At 34.2% G+C, this 23,926-nt stretch overlaps 1 protein-coding gene across 1 annotated transcript; it reads right to left on the bottom strand.

Moving 5' to 3' along the window:
- Positions 1–19,721: 19,721 nt before the first annotated feature.
- On the bottom strand, positions 19,722–23,385 carry LOC149576549 (uncharacterized). Its single transcript, XM_089816508.1, has one exon. It carries the CDS (start codon positions 23,281–23,283, stop codon positions 20,536–20,538), a length of 2,748 nt encoding a protein of 915 aa, XP_089672634.1. The 5' UTR covers positions 23,284–23,385; the 3' UTR covers positions 19,722–20,535.
- Positions 23,386–23,926: the final 541 nt, after the last annotated feature.

Raw genomic sequence — 23,926 nt, 5'->3', positions numbered from 1 at the left:
ATAATGGAAATACCAATTAACCCTAAAGCTTCTTCATTTTTAGATTTCCAAGTATCTTTCTCGTCTTGGGTAGCCGCTGAACCAAGTTCAAGAGAAGGATCAGTGGCTATTTTGAAGAGGTGTTTAAAACGAAAAATAAATGAGATATGAGTTTTCCAAGAATGATAATTAGAATAATTAAGTTTTATTTCTGGAATTAAGGTTGACATGATTAGAAAAAAAAAATTTCTTTTTAAAAAAAATTCGTTAATTTGAAAATCAAATTAATTGAGAAAAAAAATCTTGTTTTTTATATATAAAATTAATAATATATTTTTTTAAAAAAAAAATTAGAGTAAAAAATTTTTTATTAAGTGAAAAGGTTTGTTTTTTTTTTTTTTTTAAATGAATGAACAACTCTTTTTTTTTAAATAAACTTGTTAAATAATCTTTTTAAATACCATGTATTTTAAATAATCTTTTTAAAGTTCCTTTAAAGAAACTTCTAAAAAAAAAATGAAACAAGAGTTTTAAAGAAGACGTCGGTGGAAGGGCGAGCAGACAGACAGCGCAAAAATTTTTGAAACAGATGTGCGGTCTAAGAGGATAAGGATAAGGGGGGAGAGGAGCGAATGGCATGGCTACGCAGGCGGTGGGTGATGCGTGGCCTAAATGCAGGCCGCACCGAAGTGACGGGTGGTAGGATTAGTTTGAATGGGTTTTCAGATGTTTGAAGTGGCGGGAGCGGTGGGTCTGCGCGGTGGTAGTGAATAGCTTGAAATCAGTTGCAAGTTTTTTAAAAAAATTGGACTTGAGTTTCCCGTGTGCGACAGTGGGCGCAGGGGCTGGGCGCTGGTGGCGCTGATGGCGCGCGGGTCGAGAAGGCACACGGGTGGCGCGTCCGACCAAAAAGAAATTGAATTAAAAGACTCGCGCTACGTGTGATTAAGACATTTAAATGATTATAGAGTTAAATGATTTTAAGTTTTTATATATGGATAAAAAATATTTCAAAAAAATTAAACATACCAAAATAGATTATAGTATGAAAAAAAAGAGTAAGAAAATTATATACTTATTGAAAACTTAACCCATGTAATACTTCTTGTTTTGGCGGCATGCCTTCCAAAACAAGAAAAAAATTTGAAATTTTATAAGAAAACCCTTTGGCGGCAAGCCTTCCAAAGAGGGTTAGTAAAAAAAATTAATATGAAACCTGCATACACAAGATATGTTAAAATGAGCTAAAACCACAACAAAAACTTCTTCTCTCAATAACGTCTCCAAATAAGGTGTGCTCCAATGAATGACAACCTTCAACACAAAACTTAAAACAAGGATTAGATAGCCAAGCTCTGATACCATGTAAGAAATGATAATATTGAGAAAGGAATGAGAAACAATCCAAGTAAGTTAAGTGTGAAACAATGTTACCATAAGATAAGCAAAATCCAAGAGCATACACCAAGATGGTTCAACAATGGAGACAAGGATTTATAAGGGGAAAGCAAAGAAAAACCCTTGTGAGTATTATGAATGAAGGCAAATGCCTAGAGAAGAGAGAGAGAGAGAGTGTTGGAGCAAAATAGCTCAATACAATAACATCAAAGTGATAAGAGTGAAGAAGAAAGAAGGAGGAGCATCTCTTATATAGAGATGAGAAAGGAGTTGCATTTGTAACTCCCATTTCTATGAATGCCACATTCATAATAGGTGTGTGCAAAGTGTCACAATCCTCTTAAGGAGGATAAACTAAATAAAGAAATAAACAAGAGTTGTCCTTACATGTGGAATAAAGGACAAACAATGACATGTCCTCCACATGTGTACAAGAGGACAAACTACATTTAGGGACCCTTGGAATATCCCAATTAATACATCCAAGGAAAGATTAATCTTTCTAACATATAGATTACTATTAGCATCACCTTTCATAAATCCCAAATTTGTCAATCAAGCTCTAGGTGCTTGTTTCAGTCCATATAATGTCTTTTTAAGTTTGCAAACCATATCCTTTTCATTTGTCAAAGGAAAACCATCAAGTTGTTCAATGTATACTTATTTTTTAGGTTCTCAATTCAGAAAAGTTGATTTGACATCATTTGATAGACTTTCAAGTTTTTGTTAGCTATATAAGCCAAAAAACATCCTCCCTACTTCTAATCTAGCAACACGTGCAAAGGTTTTTCAAAATTAATTTCTTCTTGCTATGAATATCCTTGATAAACCAATCTCGCTTTGTTTCTCACAACTTCACCTTATTCATTCATCGTGTTTCTAAATAACCATTTATTTCCAATAACATTCTTATCTTTAGGTTTAGGAATTGTTGAGCTGTTGTTTTGCATGATGCTTAATGACAAGAATCCTTTCAAACTCCTCTCTTGAAAAGTTAATCTAGGATCAACTCCAAGGTTCTAGGCAATCTTGTGAACTACTAGAATCTGCTCAGTTAAAGATAAATGTATTTGTTCATAGGGAGGCCTTTGCTAGTTCTAAACAATTTAGATAATATTTTGAATTTGCTTGCTATCTTAAAAGAAAAAAAATCCGCACAAAAAAGAAATATATTTTTGTACTTTTCTATTTTTTAATGAATGCAATCTAACAATGCAACTATATGAATTCCTAATTTAACCAAGGTTTAGCAAATCAAATAATGAAGATACGGTAACAAGAAGATTAAGCAAATAACATGAAAAGTAAAATCCTAATAGACATAAGCCACAGAAAAAACATGTCTATGAGTTAAGCCTTTGAAAAGATCTGTAGATAACCAATGAAAATAGGAGCAACACTTCCTTAATTCCACTGATGTAATCATTGATGGGAATTCAATAACAATAAGATGTTTTTCTTTTCATCAGATCACAAGGCCACAGAAAGTGCGCTCATGCAAGATGAACAACTATGTAGGAACAATATGGTGATCTCTTCTCAAACTAAGTACACAAGCAAAATTTTTAGACCTATAGAAAACACTAGAATTAAAAGATCGCGCGACTAGAATAACGTAATAAAACTATTGGCTCAATTACATTCCATGAACATACATTCACAAAATATAACACACTTAGGTAAGAATCACTACACTCCAAATGCGAGCACCAAAAGCATATATTATTGCATCAAAATAATGTCGGCCTAGAATACATATTACATTCCTAAATTTATAAGAAATCTTCTCCTCAATTTGTGTTGAGACTGAGAGACCTCTATATGCAAACATATGCTTCTAAACTAATAAAACAAATCTATTTATGTACAAACTAACTCTCTAATTGGTGCTAAGTAGGACTCCATCCATATTTATATCATTAAATGGATGCATGAGACTTTACATGTCTTAAAAAAAAGAAATCATGAGAAAATAAGAAGAAGAAAGCCTTTAGATGATGTAGGAGTGTCTAGAAGTGCCAAAAATAGAAGCTCAATGTTCACTAGGTGTTTGAATGAGTTAAACTATCATCAAAATGTGTTTTTGATGCATGGGAAGCTCTAAATTTAGAACTGGTAATTAACTGTTGATGCACCTCTAAATTCTTCAAAACTTTAGGCATACCTCTAAAAAAGCACACCTAGTGCACCTTGGAAGTAGGTTCAAAAAATGCAAAATTTCACCAAGTGTTTGTTGACATATTAGTCAAGTTTGTTATTAGTGACACACACTTATTCATATTCTATACAACTACTGAGCTCATTGAACAGTTTATAGTATTTTCCATGTAATTCAATAGCCACCAAGCCTCTATAGTTGTTACCAAGTCCTTTGGACTATTTCTAGTGGTTATTGAGAAAATTCAGTTAGTGTGAAGTTCAACAGTGCAAACCAAGTAATTCAGTGTATACCAAGTTTATCAATAGTTACCAAGTTCATAGTTCATGTGATGCGAAGCCAGTGGTTACCGAGCATTGTCATGTCTACTGAGTTCTCAGTTCATGTGATGTGATGACAGTATTGACCGAGCCACTCGATGGCAACCAAGTGATTTAGTGTTTGCCAAGTTGCACAATATCTATCAAGTCACCAGTGTAGACCAAGTTCAAGACTACTTGAAAGTGATCAGTATGGATCGAGCTTCTATGTTCACCAAAAGCGTGATGATGCCAAGCAGTGATAGTGGATTCGAAGTATTAGAACCTGACCAGGTCAGTCTTCAGAACCCGAGTATCTTCATATTGGTTGACTTTGTCATATTTTTATTAACTTGTGTCATGGCTGACTTTGTAATTTTGAAAATTGGATTGGTATATATATGTGATGCATTGTATCATATCAAAATAGTATGGAATGTAATATATATGTAATGCAAGTACAAGAATGAGAATGTAAGTAGTAGATAAAGATTTATGAAGGTCATATTAGCATAAGGAGCAGTTGTGACAAATCTATCACAAAAAGGTGATGGATACATCAAGGAATCTCTATCAACAAACTCAGTTGAAAATCAGAGATCTACTGCTTCATCCTAATAGGTGAACCAATCAAAATCTTCAACAAGGTAGGCCTAATAGTCTTTGCTAAATTTCTTTACCGAGTGCATACTTCATTGTACGTTTGTAAATCCTCTCACAAGGTGAACCTAGTAGTCCTATTTGCTCCTAATAGGTCAAATCATCAGAAGTGATCAATGTAAGCCTTAATAGGCAAAATTTATACTATAGTACTGAAGTTTTTTGGGTATCAACCCCACCCCAGTTTTACCTTCTATTTGGAAGGTTTTTGGGTCACCAAATCATTGTGTTCAAATGTTGTGGATGCTTTTATATTTTCAGTTTATCATGCATACAATTAGATCAAATGTGATGAATTAAATCATAATTGATTTATTAAAATTGGTAGAATTTTTAGAAGTTACTAATTCACCCCTCCCCTCTCAGTAACTTAGCATAGACTTGAATATTTCCAATAGTGTCAAAACTGAAATTCTAGCTTCTGGGTTTTGTTCCCCTTTATACTAGAGCTATGTTTGGGTATTTGCCCTTGAATTTCTCAATCATCCTGGTGACTTGGGCTGCTTCTAGAAAATATAAGGCTTCATATTTGTCCTTCACTTTTTCCCTGTAATTTTCCACCTCAATGCAAATCTCTACAAAATCTCCTAATTTCACATCCAAGTCTAATAATGCTTCTTCCATTCTGAATGCTTGTCTATATTGTCATCATTAGAAGCTTCTTCAAAAGTCTTCCAAAATTTCTCAACTACTACCTCTACAGCTATCAATTTGTCCCTTGAATCATCTTCAAATATGTCTAAACACACATCACTATAATGTTTCTCTACCTCCAAAATTTTCTCTTGGCTTTGATCCTTAAGCTTATGAATCTCCGCATGTAATGTTTTCATTACTTTATTGCCATCCATAATATTCTCTATCCAATCATCAATCTTATCTAACTCTTCCATTGTATATACCTCCATTAACATCTAATATCTTTGGCCTTTAATCGACTGTAGTGCTTGTAAGTCTGTGCCCCAGGTATGTACTTCATCCATCAAACCAAAATCCTAGTTCAAAATGGCCACTAGCCTATCCACATTATCTTGCATATGGTGTAGTAGCTTAAGATTTCATTGTATAATTTTCACACCTTTCTCTTCAGAACTTTCTCGACATTGCTGACAAGCTTTCAAAAATGGGTCTAGCTATACTATCCCCTTATCTCTTCTCTCTAATGTTGCATTCAAAGTATCCTTGGTAGTTGCAAGATCTAAAGGACCAACAACTTTGTTCAAATATCTTTTAGGATCTCATTCTGTCTCTGAAGTCTTATCAATTTTACCCCATCCTATTCTAAGTGGCTAAACACTTCTTTAGTTCCTATTGTCACCATCAACTTAGCTGTGTCTAACATAGGTTTCCCAAGCATGACCTCCTTGATCTAATAATCTCTTGGAGTCAATTCTTCAACATTTGCATGTAGAGGAGGGATAGCCACATGAGCAAATAAGTCCTGGTTTTGATCACTCATAATGAAGGCTAATGCTCATGCATCCTTTGGTGGTGACTCAGGTTTCCTAAGAACTTCAATCAATTCCATCCTATCCTCTTCCTTAGTAGTGAATTGTTGTCTTTTGTTTCTAATCACTTCTTTCCTCAACCATCTTGAAACATGCTTTATTGGGGATTTTCCTTTTAAAGATGAAGGAGTTTTCTTTTCCATGATTTTTCCCTTATCACTCCTCTTTGGAGTCTTCTCCTTCTATGGGAGATCCACATCGGGAGTCTTTGTATCCATGGAGTCCACAGTTCTCACCTTTGTATTTTGGGAAGTTTGCTAAGGATACTCACTTATTTGTCCTTCCTTCAACACTTCATTGGTAGATACTTGTTGTGGCTCTTCCTCTTGTTCTTCTTGAACCTGTACTTCTTCATTGTTTGGAGGGAGAAGAGTGGTTGATCCTTTATCTACACAAAATGTAACTTGAATGGGCGATGGTGGAGCTACTTCAGGCCCTTGTAGCTTAGGTGACAACTAACTCCAATCCTCCTATTGAGGTTGATTAGTTGGAGTGTCTTTTATTTTTTCTCCTACCAATTCTGTGTCGATCGACATAAAATCAAAACCTGGCATCTTGAAGACATCAGTCCCCTCAACATCTTGCTCATTGATCCATTATTACAGTTCATCTTCTGATGTAGTGGACTGAATAGACTACTTGGGAATGGATGGCAGTGTAATTGTGGAGCTTCTTCTCCATTCCAACTCTATGGCTCTTGTGAGATGAGTTCTCTAGTTCAAAGGAAGGTTATCCTCTTTGTCCTCATCATCCTCTTCTTCCTCTCCTTCTAGGATAACTTTTGGGATTGATGTGAAAGGAATAACTCTCTTAATCACCTTTAGTCTCCTCTTGACCAAAGTCTTGATCTTTATTCTCTTAGGAGTGAATGGGAAGGATTGTACCTCTTGTTGCAGTGGAGACACCTCTTGTACTTCTATTTCAGCTTCTCCTTGCCCTTGTTCAGTTGGTGGCACTTGAGGATTGTTCGGGGCTCGTGTAGCTTTAATATTTTCTGACCCTTGCACATTTTCTATCCCTAGCTATAGAGGTGCTTGAGTTGCTTCCTCTTTTGGCTCAACTTGTTTGAGGGAAGTTCTCTTCCTCTTTCCTTTACCTTTGAGCCCTATAATACCCAACTTCTTTGTCAAGTTGGTGCACTATTTTCAGCCTTACTGGGGACTGAGCTATAAATGTAGGAATTGTAACCTTAGCTCCTTAACCTCTTGCTAGGCGAGCTTGAGTGTGGAAGACTACTACTTGTGGAATTGGATCCAGCTTGAAAGGTCTTTTGATCCAATCTTTTTTCAATTTGATGACATGCCTAGCCTTGTGATTGATGTCTGATTTTTCTTCCTTATCAACCTCAGCATTCATAATAGGCCAATCACCAATCTTATTCCTATTGAACAATGGATCAAGGACATCTTTAGTATCTTGTTGCATAACCTTCAAAGGAATCTTTATCTTCAAAGCACTAGTTGCCAAATAGAAATTCATCCTACAATAATCCCTTATTCAGATATCATAGTTGTCTATTGTGTTCATCCAGTGGTCCTTAATTGCATCTTCATGCTAAAATGTCTTGCCAGCCAAATATTGTACACTCTCAATGTTATCAAAATAGGGCCACAGAGAATTATATTCATCCAAAAGGATATTGATCCCACTCAGACTCAAAAGATGGAATATCTTGTCTCCAAACCACACTAAATGGTCCTATAATTATAGGCCACACCTAGGTTATTTTGTGTTGCTTCCATACTCTATCGTAGGTAGACAAGAGTTGTCGAGTGATCTCCAGTAGTATAAGTCTATCACTTGGATATTTAGGGAGCTTCTTCGGATTGAGAGTGGTACTTGCTATCCTTAAATAGGTGAATGTCTGATACTAGATGTAATAGGCTCCAACTTCTAAAATCTTTTTCATTGCCTCCTCTGACATCCTCTTCACATAATCCCCCTCAATGAACTGGATAATTGCAAATATAAATGCATCATTCACTATCTTGTATTCCTTATTATTCTCTAGAAGCCTTTTCTTCACCATCTAGGGATAAACTATATATGGCCAAGCATTTGCATCTTGCATACTACCCTTTTTGAAGAGTGTCGGATAATTTTTCGGCCTTGCAGCTAATAAGTATACCAAATATGATGTCATGTAAAACTTATGATTATTCTTAACTACCACTAGTTGCTCACCCAAGTTCTCACTAAGAATGGAAGCCCAATCAATTGACATCTCTGTTGTTTTGATAGTCTCAATAAAATGCACCATCCATATATTTAGGTGTCCCGTGCTGGCAACCCCATGACTCTACTCAAGAGTATGATAGAGTATCCAATATCCTCTTTCATGCAAGCTCTCATCATGTCCACTTTTCCTACTTTATGCCCTAAAGGAATCTTTTTAATGAGGTATGAGGACTGGATGATCTCAAACACTTCCTCTACATGTTCCCTATACCATCTCTCTACTTGGTGATAGGTCAATCAGATGGACTGATATGCTTTTGGAAGATGGAACAACTTCTCTATGTTCTTAGGTTGGAGATCTAGGATGATCTCTCCAGTTATACTCTTCATGACCCTTTCTTTAGAAACATAGTTTTTCCACTAGTGTCATGATCAATTCTGAAGATTGTATTGATACTAGATGTGATGCTATACTGACAAGTCCTTATTGGATAAGAGCGGATATCATCGGGGATCTTTCGGTGGGTTTGTTGCACAATGCTAGGAATGTGCTCAAGTCTGTATGACCCAATTTAGTGTCTCGAATCTTTGAATAATCATCTTGAAAGCATGACTTGGTCAGAACACCTTGAAACTTGAATACCACGGGTTTAGGAACCATCTTTGTAGCAAGGGAGGATGATGAAGAGGCCATTGAATCTACCAAAAATCAATGTGTATTAGTCCAGAGTCAAAGAAAAAATTAATTAATTCAAACCCTATGTCGACACGAAACAAAAACCAAAAACCCTAAAAACTATCCCTAATGTGCAAAAAAGAGTGCACCTGGTGCACCTTATCCCTTGATTAAGTCTTTAAAAAATATGGGGTGTGCATTAGCAAACATCATGGATATTCACTTTAGCACAAAAGGGTGCGCATCTAGCGCACCTCATGGGGTGCGCTAAATGCACATCCTTTTCTTTCTAAGGGATACTTAGGTGTGCTACTATGCACTTGTGATAGGTGTTCTATTTTTTTATTAAGTTTTGCAAAATGAAAGGTGCGTAGTAGTGCACCTTTATGGCATTTAAATTTGTGTTCTTTTTGTGAGTACAAGTGGAGATGTGCACCTAAAGAGGTGCGATGATACGAGTTAGAGCTCAAAGCAAAGAGAAATGAAGAGTGACCTAGGTTTTATAGACCTGGGACCCAATCCATCTCTTTGAGGTGCGCAGTTGTGGTGTTGCGCACTTCAAAGAGGAAATGCTTCTCTTTGTTTGTTTGGTGCACTAGTGCACCTGAGGAAGTGTGCTGGTACACTTTTTCTTTACAAAAATGACTTATCACCTTAGATGATGATTTTTGAAATTTGGGTTTTTGAATTGAGACCTGGATCTGACCAAAGACACTAGGAAAAACCCTAGAAAAGACTCAAAACCTGGACTAGGGATCTGCAAAACCAAAAACATAAAGTAGGGGGTTCCCATTTCTAAGAAAAATGGGGCGTGCGTTGTGAAAACACAGTAGGAACCAATTCCCAAGTCTTGTTCTTTTTAATCTGTTATGATTCTTCTTTCATAGCTTTAATCCAATAATTATCATTACAAGCTTCATCAACTTTCTTAGGTCCAACTTGAGAAATCAAACACAATTCCTGACTAACCTTGTTCCTTATCATTACTCATTTTTTCACACTTCCAACAATATGTTCAGTAGGGTGATTCTTTGCCACATTTATGTTAGGTGTCACTTGTTTAATCATGATTTTTTCTCTAGGTTTAGATCTTGGTTCTTGTTCATCTCTTTGCAGTCTAGTTTGCAAATCAACATCAATTTCATAAAATAATTCCTACTCAATATTCTTATTGTTAGTCCTTTAATTAGTCTCTACATTAGAATCATAGTCAAGTATTGTTTCTTGTGTTCTAAATTTTTTTATCAACTTTCAGATTAGCACTTTCAACAATAGTCTTCAATCTTTGATTAAAACATCTATATGATTTACTTTTTAATTATTATCCATGAAACATTCCTTCATCACTTCTAGAATCAAACTTTCCAATATCATCATCTCTTTTAATGTAGCATTTACTTCCACAGATTTTAAAGTATTTCATAGTAGGTGCATGTCCAAACCAAAGTTCATAAGGTATCTTACTAGTGCCTTGTCTAATTTGCACTCTATTTATAGTATACATTGTTGTATTTACTACTTCTCTCCAAAAGATATGTCATGCATTGTTTTAAAACATCATTGCTCTAGTTGCATCGTTCACTAGTCTATTTTTTCTTTCTATTATCCCATTATGCTACAAAGTTTTAGGTGTTAAAAGTTATCTCTTTATTCCATTATCCTAACAAACATTGTTAAACTTATCTAAAATAAATTTTCCTCCTCTATCAGATCTCAAGCATTTAATCTTCAAACCAAATTCATTCTCATCTCTATTCTTAAATATCTTGGATTTCAAAAAAGCTTCAAATCCATTTTTAAGAAATGCAACCCACATCATTCCTGTGAAATCATCAATAAGAAGCATATAATACTTTTCACCATAAAAAAAATCTTGTTCTTGTAGGGCCACTCAGATCTGTATACATAATCTCCAACTTTGTTGAAGTAATAAATGTCAAGTGCTTGGGAATGAACTTTATTTATGTTTTCCCATTACACATTCTTTGAAAATTATCTTATAGGTTTCATAATTTTAGGCAAATCTCTAACTGCAAATGTACTACTAACCTTTACAATGTTATCAAAGTCGATATGAAAAAATATCTTATGCCATAACTATCTGGCATGCATGTTAGCAACTAAACATCTCATTTTAGTAGGGTTCAATTGAATATATTACCTCTTGTCCTTTTACCAATACATATCAATGTACCATTCTTACCCTTGATAATGCAAGCCTTTAAATTGAAATTGATATCCATTGTTAGCAAGTTGTCTAACACTCAAACAATTATGTTTCAAACCATCCACAAAGTAAACATCCTTAGTGTTAGTCTTTCCATCAAGTGTAACAGATCCTTTTTCTTTTATGTGATATGCTACATTGTTTCCTACTATGACTATTCCTCCATCATAACTGTTCAATTCAACAAATTTGTTCATATCTCTAGTCATATAATGGGAACAACCACTATTTATAATCTAATCAAAATTTTTCCTTTCAATTTGTGATACTAATGTTTTTTCTTCTTTTATTTCTTTATTTAATTCCTTTTCAAGGCTTTCTTCCTTAGTAGAAGCAAATCCAATTTCATCATCCTCATTATCACTATCATCTAGGAAATTTACCACCATCCTTATCAACATAGAAGTATTAATGAGGTATTTTTGACATGTAGGGCTTACTAGGTTTAAATTTAGTTTTTCTTTTAATACATTTAGAAGAATAATGATCAAGTTCTTTACATGTCCAAACACACAAGAATTGTTTTACCTTTAGGTTCTCTCTTCATAAGTAGGGAGATTCCTTCTTCAATCTTCTTATCTTCTACCTGTTGGACTACCCACCAATGTTCCCCTTTAAGATTTGTAACATGGCTTAGTTTCCTCTTCTATTCTATAAGTCTAGTGGTTGTATTAGCATTAAAAGGTCGATCTTTTGGTGCAATAGAAACCCTGGCTTGTAACAAGTGGTATTAGAGCTTGGTCACAGGTTTGAATCTCCTCAGGTAACACTGAGTGGGGAATTGTTGGACTAACTGCCAATGTTTCCCTTCAAGATTTGTGGCATGGCTTAATTGCCTCATGTGTTCTATAAGTCTAGTGGTTGTATCGAGCATTAACAAGTTGATCTTTTGGTGCAATGATAACCCTATCTTGTAACACTACCTCCTTTACATGGTTGCTACTGGCATAATCTCCACTTGTACTCACACTTCTTGTGAATATAGGTATGTCCTTCTGTATGCTAAAAGTTGTTCCTACTCTAAAAATTTCTTCATTATATCTCATCCACAATTCAAATGACAACAATCTTGCAAGAAGAGTTTCTTTTGTAAAGTTAGGTGTACAGGGGATAACTTGTTCAATCATTTGTGCCCTCTAATGATAAGAAGGTATCAAAGTCTTCAGAATTTTCCACACAATCTTATCTTATGTCTTAGATCCACCACAATATATGATTCCAACAATAATCTCTAATATTATAGCAAAATAGCCTCTTATAGTTTCATCTTCCTGCATCTTAGCATCTTGAAACATACATATCCAACTCTATAATCTAGCCTTCTTAGCATGATCATCACCTTAAAATATTTTCTATAAAGCAATCCAAATTTAATGTGCAAGTCTTAAAGATTTTATGTCTCCATATTCTATTTCAAAAAGAGTTGATAATAATGCTTCTCTAGCAAGCATTATTACATGAATATATATTTTTCATATTGTTCATAGGAGTCAAGCTTATATTTTGTTATCACCTCCTTTACATTCAATGTAACTAGCCAATATTTTAGACCCATGCATGCTAGGCGAGTCTTCATCTTTTCCTTCTAGTTGTCATAATTGATTCCATCAAACTTTGGACTTTCTTTTTTGAAATAGAAAGCTAGGAATCTCCTCAAGTTGTTAAACTTTTCCTTCAAGGAACTGATGTTCTGATACAAGTTGTTACAAGGCAAAGCCTGCCAAGATAACTGAGAGAGAGGATACATTATTTATGTAATTACAAAAACTCTCAATTACTTTATTAATTATGAAGCATGTAAACAATAGATGCAACAACCATAGAAAGATAGTCATGCACAATAACACTAGATATGTTAACTAGGGAAACCTTTGATTATAGGTAAAACCCTAGTGGGAATGATGCCCACAAGATGATGTGCTAATATAAAAGTTCCTTGTGAAAGGATGGACTTTTTTAGGAGCCAATGAAATACAATCAATAAATGTGAGTCCCTGTTAGGAGTTGTGCCAATCCTATACGTAATTAAAAGGAAGGACAAGTGAACCCACTGTCCAAATAGCCTCAAAAGAAATCTTCACTAAACAATCTCCCAGATAATCATATCCAAGATTTTTGAACTAACTAAACAACAACTCCTTTTCCAATATAGTTCCTTTGAAGCTCATAATACATTTTCAACATCAATCTCTACTTTGGTCAAATACAATTTTGCATTTTGGTTCGCATACATAATAACCATCTACACTTGATACTAATTCATAGGGAAATGATGTTTCTTTTATACCAAATCCTTAAAAAAAATAGAGTCAGCCTTGAGGCTTTTCCAATTTACAATAATAATATAGGACAATAGTAAGATGTTACAATACATGTTACATTAAAATTATACTCTTCCTTTAAAGATATTTGCAATAGTCAGCTCACAGATAACATCTTTCAAATTTTTTTTACCAAACCTCACAGAATGAACATCTATTTTCTCCATCTAGAACATAGCATCTTCAACATTTCAACGACCTTTCTTTAATATCACTTAACCATATTACATCTTTGTAAAAATGTAAAAATCACTTTTCGAGTAACCAATATCTGAAAACTCTTTCTGAAAGCTACCTTCTAAAAACATCGGATAACTCTGTCATATCTTCATATTTCCTTTTGCATAATTAACTATAGTATCTATACACATATATGAATATAAGTTCTTGTGCGCAAATCTCAATTCATTGACCATTGATTGTGCCAAACAATTCTTCCTTTGTAACTCTGGTAATCTTCACAAAATAAGGTATATTGACATTAATGTCAAATACTATCATGAATGCATCACATAAACTCTGAATCATGTCTCCAACAATGCTACGATACTCCTCCACAAAAATACCATTAAAATTCATGCTAACAAGATGTCATTCAAGTTTCCTAATAAATTCAAGATCGACAATAGCTTCGTGCAAGTCAAAGAAGCAATCAATATAACTCTTTCTTTAGCATAGAAAAATATAAGTTAGATTTAGAGGAAACTAGGGAATGTTGTGGCTTAAAAGGATTATCGAGGGTTTATATAGAAAAAATAGTTTTCATCAACACCACTCATGGTTGACAACACTTCCATAACAAAGAGGGCAAGCCATCTATTATTTCATGACCAAACCAAGCAAATCATGAAATAATTTACAAATATTATGGCACAAGTGTTGAATACGAGAAACATCTGTAATTTAGAAAGATGCTCAATCTCACTATATCCATGTAGAATAATGAAGGATGTAATGTTAAATTATTTAGTCTAAATTATTGAAAAATAAGTACAAATATAATAATTAAATAATATGAGCAATCATACTAGATATGAGTTTAATTGTCATGCTCTATTGATAAGTATGTAAAAAAGGAGATACAATTTGAGTGGAATCTATATCAACTCTAGTTAGGCTTCATTTAGGTATTTTTTAAAGCATCATAGAGCTGAAGGCGGTGCAAATAAAACACTTTGGATCATAAAGGTACAATTTATGACTCAAAGTCATACAATTAGATGTGAAGTTATATAATCTACCTTAAAGTTGGGCGTAAAACTATTTAACCTATATCATCTTTGTTGTTTCAAAATATACGCTTACTTATTTTCAATTTATTATCTCTACTCAATATTATAGGATATATCTGAATATTCCTAAATTTATTCACCCCAATGTATTGAAATAGTACATTCTTTTCCTTTTCAAATAGAAAAAGTTCCATTTTGAAGAAAGGAAAAGATCTAATTCCATTGAAAACATCATAGGTACCTCCATTGCCTTAGCCTTTTAAGTTTTAACTATGAATGTTCATTGAATGCTAAGAACATCAAGTCAAGCATTATCTTGCGAACTCACAAATTGAGAATTTTGTATGCTAAGTGCATGAAGTCTAATTATTTTTGTAACAATTACTGTGGTTGGAGAATATTCTAAGTGACATGATTAGTCCTTCATTTATACCCATAAAAATCCTTAATCTTCTACATTCTGTAAATTGAAGATTGTTTATATATTGATGGTCATTGCCATTCTTATGGTTGTTGTATTGCAAACTGAGAATCCTAGGTTGAAGGTGGATGTAGCCTGATAAGATGAACTACCATAAAATTATGTGTCTCTTGTATTTGTGTTTGTGTTTTGTTACTTTTGATTTGATTTGATTTGATTTTCTTAAACTACAATTGGTATTAGAGTCTGGTATTGTTGAGGTTTTCTCATAACATGTTTGTTCTATGTAATTGATGAATCTAATGCTTGGGATATCTTTATGAGCTTTCTTTCTCATTTTTGGTGATTGGTCTTTAGGTGGGAGATCGTTGGGTGTATGAAGTCCAATTATTTTTGTCAAGGTTATTATGGTTCACCTCTATGAGCATCACCTAGATCTAATACTACTAAGTGTTCCATTTATTATTATGAGAGATGAATTTGTGTGAATCACTACTCATGAAACACGAGTCAATGAGTTTGACTCAAAAACTGCACAAGTAAATCCTAATAGCAATATCACAATTTGACTTGTTGTGGAAAAACATCTCCTACTTGTCAAGGTTGCTGCATTTGGAGAATATTTTGATTGACATAATCAACCCTTCAGTTGTAAGGGTAAAAGCTCTTCCATAAACTAAAGACTTTATATATTGATGGGCATTGGCATTCTTATGACTATTGTTTTACAAATTGAAAATTTAATAAAACTAGGAATCCTAGCTTGAAAGTAGATGCAGCTTGATAAAGTGAACCTTTGTGTCTTCTATATTCGTGTTTGTGTTTTTTTTTCTATTTTTTTAAAAAACTTTGTTTTCTTAATCTACAATGTTAGGAAGTAGAATTTCGAGTGTGTTAGAATTAGATGAAGAGAAAACCATAATATTGTTCCACTTGAGGGCATTGCGAATGTTATTAAGCCGATAGGCTTATTACTCTCAGACTTGTCACCAGAATGTTATGACACTTCGGCGGTGTTGGATGCCATAGAGATATTTGAATGACCGAAAATTGTCAAGATTGTTGATCGCTTCAATTACTAAATTTAGGTGATTGTTTGTTTTTAAGAAGAAACAAACAAAATTAACATAATGCAGGTGAATTAAATTTTAAAATACGGTCTCCTTTCTTTATTCTCTACACAAAAAGATGGTTCCCATTTCATAGTTTGAATTTCTGCAAACTAAACTTACACACAGACTTTTGATGGGAAGTATTGATTTAAATGTCCACATGGCTTTCTTAAAGACATTTTAATGTCAATGTTTTTGACATGTTTGTTTCATGAAGTATTTACTGTTCACCCTTGATATTAGTAAAGGAAAAGAATTTCCTTCTCATAGATTAATAAAATACATCTTATCAAATAGTTTAAAATTTAAACAAGCAATGTACTATTTTAAAGGAGAATTATATTTTAGTAAATATACTTATAAATCAAGCTTTGAATAATATTATTTGAATAAAAAAAATTATAACTAAATTTGTAAGTTTCTTATTTATTTTATGAATGCATTTATCTTTGTGGTAATACTTTAATAGATGATAATTTCATGTTGATATTTGAAATATTTGAATTGTCTTTTTAAAAATTAAAAATTGTTTAAATTAATATATCTTTTTATTATAAACTAATTTGACAAAATTTTATAAAAATTTGTAATTCTATCATACAATTTTGGCTTAGATTTTTCATTTATTACATTAAAATTAGTGAAAATGAAAAGAATTTTTAAAATATAATATAATTGTGGGCGCTGGCCCCTAGTCTACTAGTGAAGTTGAATGGCTCACAAAGAGCCCACCAAGGATAAGTCTTGTTGTGCAAGGCTCAAAGACATCATAAGGGATGAGGCCGGCCCCGGGCAGATGACCTCCATCCAAATTGAAATCAAATGATTTATATTTAGGATATTGGGCTAATATTAATTAAAATTCTTGTGTACCATAGTACACAATTCTACAACCTTCTTCCTATATATATATATATATATATATATATAATTGATTGCATGACAAAAACAAAATACTATGAATACTAAACAATATATATGAAGTGCGAAGGCTTAATTTGTAAGCTCAATCACAACAAGGGATAGGACGATCGATATCACAACAAACACCATCATGGTCGTCATCGCACGTGCCAAAATAACAAGTAGAGTTGACACATGTAAAATCATCATCTATTTTGCACTAGCAATGTACGCCTTGTGTCTCCACTGTCATCATTGTTGTCCCTTCTACAATAAATAAACCTAAAAACACAACCATACATTTATTTTCATTATCTAAATATTGCATAGGTAAAAATAAAATGGTAATGATTCAAATGCACACCACCGCTTAAATAAGTGCAGCTCAACGATGAACACAATAATAAAGGAATAAAGAATCAATGAATAAGATATAGCGTTTAAATTCCATAATTAATAAAATAGTTTGCATACAATTTTTGAAAGGCTATTAGAGTCTTTTTTATCAAAGGAGGAGGATGTACTTTAATGTTTAAAATGATTTGAAAAATGACCTTATCTTTAATGGCAGGTCAAAGTTGCTCACATGTTGTAGTTTAGAGTAGGTTGTATAAGAATTTGTAAGAAAATCTTAGTATGATTAATTATAGTTTTATTGTTTGATTAGTAAGTTTTAAACAAATTTTGAAATCATTATTAAATTAATTATTTTCTTGTAAGAAATTAGGGTTCTCTAGTGCTATTTTATAAAACTTTGTGTAAAAATTGATTAGTTAAGAGTGTTGAATATATATATATATATATATATATATATAATATAATTTATGCTTAAAAGATTATTTATAATATAGTGCTAGATTGGTTAATATAATTTATATAATGAAAGAGTAATGTTATATAGTATTTTTAAAGTAATATTCAATGAATATTTATTTTCTATTAGTGTAATTAGAATACTTGTTACAAGTACAATAATTTTTGCTTCTAATTTAATGAATGATTCTTAGTATTATGTTTAAGACATTGATTGCGGAGATTTAGATCTATGTCTCATGTGATTTTTCATACAAAATTTGGTAAAGATGGCTATTTAATAATAATTTTAGTATTTTTCAAATATAATAAATTTTTAAAAGAATTTCATATACATCTAAAACAAAGACATACAATACATAAGGAATTTAAATGTCATCTCTTATAAATTTATATTTAAAACATTTCATGATTTTTTTGGAAAGGTAGCCTAATTTAGCAAGTTTTTTATTGTAAAATTATCTATCTATATGATTGTAAAAATCAAATTTGGATACCTATTTGTAAATTTTATCAAATAATTTATTGGTAAGATATTTTTTTAAAACTCAAGTTTAGTTAGATCAACTAAACAAGAAAAGGGAGTATGTAAGAAATTATTCTACATGGATTTTTAGTATGGACATTTAAAATTTGTAGAAATTGAAAGAAATTATTTTACATGGATTTTTAGTATGGACATTTTAAATTTGTAGAAATTGAGAAATAGTCCATATACACTAATAAGTAAAAAGGAGGACTCTCGCCTAGATAATGTTACCTTCAAACAAAATGCAATTATTATTACCACAAATAACAGTAAAGATGGAATTGTTTTGAACATTTTATTCTGACTATAAAACTTAATTGAAATTGAAAACAAAACAACAACTCGTCAAGAATATCATGAAGTATATCTACCTAACCCTTGCACCCTTCAAAGATGCTAGTTATATTGAAAATGTATTTCCTCTGCCTCCAGAGTTTAAAGTTGTGGAGTAAATTATCTTTTAAAGACGTGTCCCGTGAAAGCATCTGCATCAGCAGTTAGTATATCTATTTGCCATATTTATCCATAACTTCCTTGAGAATTGCAAATCAATAAATATCTGTATCAGAATTCTCATACATGAGCATTCTCCAGAAGTAGGATTGAACAGACAGTGTGAAAACTTGGAATCAGAAGGCTAGACAAAGTTGTAATAATAATTTCCCTAGATCAAAAGGAGACTTGGCCGCTTCTCTTAACCAAGCAATGGTCGAGTCCCAGAAAATATGATTCAGTCTGTTTCTAATACCTCGTTTTATGCAGAGTCTTGAAATTTTTTATTCTATCTTTTGTTCGAGTGCTCAACCTTCATAAGTGAATGGGTAGATATCAAATATCTGGAATGGCTCAAAGCAAGAACTAAGCTACTGCAGTGGAACTGTTTGGATTCCATTTGCTTTCCAATTACCACAACAATGCTTGAGGAAATCAAAGAAATCGAATCATTTTAACCTCTACGATTAAGCAGTAGAATTAAACATGTATTTTGATGCCATACTCCATGACCTTCCAGTGTCCCTTCAGTGATAGCACAAGCTACGGAACTAAACTTTACATACGGCCAAATTTTTCTACTCAACGACACAATGGCGTGTGACGAAATAACCCAACGCATAGAAGAAGTGAAGTAAATTATAGAATCCAGTGGCAGGGAACGGGCTTTCTATTCAAATTTGAGATATGTAAAGTGGTGGAGGCTCTGAAATTTAGATGTTTCACACTGGCGGTTCTCAATTATCTTAATGTTTTCTAATTTTTTTAATGATAGGTCACAAAATTGATCCAAAATGTTGATGCAAAACAAATACTACAAAGAAAAGAAATAGCTTGCTATAATAGTGAAAGTTTAGGAATACGAAGCTACCCTCAGCCACAGAGAGTGAAGTCAGGTCTAGCTGCCAATATTGCAATGTCGGTCTGTCAAAACTGAGTGGGAGCCAGTTTGTTTTTGCTGTACAAGAAAACAAATTGGATACATATGGGAACTTTTGCCTTGCTGAATAATCATACATTAATGTTAGAAATCTCTCTGAGTTAAAGATTCTATAATTCTATTGAAGTCATCGAAGAACCTTACTTGACCATACACCAAATCGAGCTACAGCCCCTTTGGTTGTTGAGGCACTTCAAGACTGTTTGAATGCAAACTTAGCTATTTTACATTCTGGAGATGAAAATCGTGGGAATAAAGGTTCATTTCAACTGTATCTAATCACAGGAGCAGGCAATACTGAAAACCCCTTCAAGCCTTTCATGACTAGTGTAGCTTGGTTCATAGTATGTGGCACTGCTGGACATCTGGCGAAACACCACAAGACAAGCTTCACCCATACCACTGCATCTCTTTTATCCACTTTTCCCTTCAACTCTGTCTAACAAGTGTGATAGGAGCTTGAATCCTTCTGCTTTAATGGAATTGTGAATAGAACTCAAAGAATATTGCAAAATTTCCCAACTACAACCAACTTTTCAAGGAATCTAACTTGACCATAAGCCAGCATATTCCCCAAATTGGCTACAACTCCCTTAGTTGTTGAGGCACTTCAAGACTGTTTGAATGGCAACTTCGCTATTTTACACTGGAGATGAACATTCAATGCTTCATGTGAACAACGGTTCATTTCAACTCCATCCAATCACAGGAGATGGCAATGCTGAAAACGCCTTTAAGCCTTTCATGACTAGCACAACTTGGTTCATGGTAGGTGGCACTGCTGGATACTGGGAGAAACACCACAAGGCAAGCTTCACCCATCCCATTGCCTCCCCTTCATCCACCTTCCCTTGCAGCTCTCTGTCTAGCAAGCGTGAGAGGAATTCAGATCCTTCTGTTTTGATGGAACTGAGAATAGAACTCGATGAGTATTGCATATTTTCCCATCTACAACCAGACAGCAGCTCTAGCAGAATTACGCCAAAATCTTTTACATTTCTATATTCTTCAAATTGTACTGCCCGTTCCAATTCCTTCACTTGAGAATTGCTATTGTTTATGTATATTGCCGATTCAAAACCACAGAACTTGGGAGTGAATCGTTCATCTAGATATATGTTACTCGAAGTGATCTGTAACTCCAGAAGCCTGTGTCTTATTTTCCCATAGTTATCATGGAGATAAGCAATGAAGTGTGCGATGCCCAAACCTATTTTTTTCCTTAAATTCCAATTAAGTATGCTAGTGGGACAGAAAAGCAGTGCGCTGAGCGAACCCATTACCATTTGATCATAGGCTAAAAAGGTCATCAACTGTTCTGGAGTAGAAGTAAAAGAAATTACTGAAACGCCACGCAAGCGGACAATATTTGGATGATGCAACCGACATATTATATTTATCTCGGCCATTGAAATTTCTAGGTTTTGTTTTTTCACAGCTACATGTGTTCCATCTTGTAGAATACCCTTCCACATTACAGGGGAAGCCCCTGAAACTTTAGTAGAAAAACAATCAGTGGCCCACACAATTTCCTCATTAGTATACTGCAGAATGTAAACAGGAAGGTTACTAAAAACTTTAACCCTAGGACTTGAAGGTTGGGCCATCTGGTGCGAAACAGGGTGGGGGGAGAAAAAGCCAGGGAATTCTCCATCAAGGGCTCTGATTAGAAATCTCTCCTCCTCTAAATAGGCTGCTCTTTCATCTAAATCGCCTCCTTCTTTACCACAACGGACAAGTTCATGTTTATCAAAACCCTTGCAAATAGCAGATAAAGAATCCCAACCACAAGAATCGCTTGTTCTCATGATCAGTAACTTAGTGTACCTCAAAAAATTGGAAACTTTGGCAAAACATGGACGGCGGTGTGGATCTGTGTCCCAACATTTTCTTATGTAGTCTGCTAATACCAGCGGACAATACGAAGGCAAACTTGGCCTTTCTCCTTGAACTATCTTTCTGAAGACATTTTTGGGTAGAACACCTTCGAAGGGTTGCTTGCCTGTTAGAATCTCGTAACAAGTCATGCTAAAGCTATAGACATCTGCTTTGTAGGTATACTCTTTTAGAGGCTCCGCCTCTATTTCCAAACCTTTTTGAGGATACTCAAAGACTTCAGGTGCCCTCCAGTAAGAAGTTCCTTTTGCCCAATCTGAACAACGAAAACTGTAGAGTCTTAAACTTGCATGACCAAAATCACAAAGCTTAACTCGGCCATACCCTTGGTATCTGAATTCTGGTACTGATGAAGGTTGTATGAGGACATTGGCTGCTTTAAGATCCATATGCATGACTTTTTGGCTATGAAGATACTCCATTCCCCGTGATATTTGAAGCATCATATCCACTGCAAGTGGAAGCGGCAAAGGGGGCTCGCCTCTTTCCAATCTCCTATTGAGAATTGAATCCAAGCTGGAGCTCACCAACTCCAGGACATGATAACAGCGTGTCTCTGTAACACATACACCTATCAATTGAACAATAAAAGGGCTATACAGCTTTGCATGAACAGCAACTTCCGCTTGCATTTCCTCATCCATGGTATAATTATTTATTTCAAATGTCTTTAACGCAACCTTCACTCCGAGCCATGAACCCTCGTACACAGCTGCACCTGATCCCTCTCCTATTAATTTGCCGCTGATAATCAAATCTTTGATATCAATCTGCAGCCATGGAGACACACAACCGCCTATAATTGCAGGTTCATTTCGAATGGATGCTCGCAGCTTGGCTTCAACAAATTTAGAAATTCCCGCCTTACTTTCGTCTTCAACATTAAGTCTGAGACTCGACCCCCGAGTTGTCCGTTTGTGGGCATTTGAAAATTGTTGGAAGCTGAAAATCAACCTTCTTTTATCTTGGTACTCGTCGTGAACTCGGTTTGAGTTGGAAATCTCTGCAAAGAAATCACCCATCTTCCTGCAGGCTGCTTCATTGTACCTCTCGTCCATGAGGCACCGGGTGGACGGATCTTCTACCTCCTCAGGCTTAGGGCTACAGGGGTTTTCATTCTGTCGGATTTCTTCCCCTTTAGAAGTAAAGACTGAAAGATCATGTGAGCTGCTTTCACCTTCCACATGAAGCAAACTTCGAGTTACCGAGGAAGCACGCGGATTAAGGCATTTGCGCATTATTCCTCTGCCTCCAGGACTGATTGATTGAGAATCATCTAAATTTCCCTCTTCTCTACCCAATTGCAACAATTCAGTCTCCTTTTCAAGTTGAAGAAATAGAGCATTGAGATCCAGACAGACAAGAGACCAAGCAAGGTCATGTAAATGTATCGCATAGGCCTCCCCTGTTATGGGCAAAGTGATAGAATTGATCCCCCAGTCCATATCTGAGCAACAATTGAGATAAATTTCCGCTTCTTTCAACACGCGATACACTTCCTTCCAAGCTTGCTGCATAATGTTTCTTCCACGGGGCCCCATTTCTGGGATCTTTATATCATTTGTTAACCTGAAGCTGTGCCCGGGTATCGAGATTTGACCCTTACTAAAGAAATATGCAGAGAGCTTAGCAATGAAAGCGTAGCATAAATTGTTGCATTGGAAAGAATTGTACCTGAAAGCTGCGCGGTTGTAAAATGACTCTGCTAAACAGTGGCAAACAATCCCTTGAAAATCCCTCCCCATCACGCTGCCTTGAAACCTGAACGTGCAGAAGAAATCGAAGTGCTTAGATTTTCACAAATAATTGTATCTCGAACCAAATGACTAGAATCAATTTACGCCGTCCTCTATGAAGTTGCTAAATGAGAAATTTATCTTCCAAAACACACACAAATTGTTTGAAATTTGAATCTTCGCGTTTTTTAATGGCTGGATATTTCAAAGAGCGCTCGCAGTCAGTGCTTGGATGTTTCCTTTATCTATTGATGATGGGACAAGATTTGATCACGGTTGTTTATATGTTTTCGACTTGTATTTATTTATAAAATTATTAAATAAATTTAATTTTTTTTATTTTTTTTTATTTTTTACAACTACTAAATTAAAAAAGTATCATGTAATAGTTGTATTTATTTACATAATTATTAAATAAATTTAATAAATAAAAGGAGAAAATACATAA

This window comes from Cupressus sempervirens, chromosome 1 (genome assembly GCF_028749045.1).
Source record: "Cupressus sempervirens isolate cs-2001-9-10 chromosome 1, ASM2874904v1, whole genome shotgun sequence".
NCBI lineage: Eukaryota > Viridiplantae > Streptophyta > Pinopsida > Cupressales > Cupressaceae > Cupressus > Cupressus sempervirens.
The sequence above is the reverse complement of the archived record's forward strand: the minus strand, read 5'-3'. Positions and strand labels throughout refer to the sequence as shown.

Excerpts from the sequence above, each read along its gene's own strand:
- LOC149576549 (XM_089816508.1), bottom strand. The coding sequence starts at position 23,283 with ATGGGGCCCCGTGGAAGAAACATTATGCAGCAAGCTTGGAAGGAAGTG.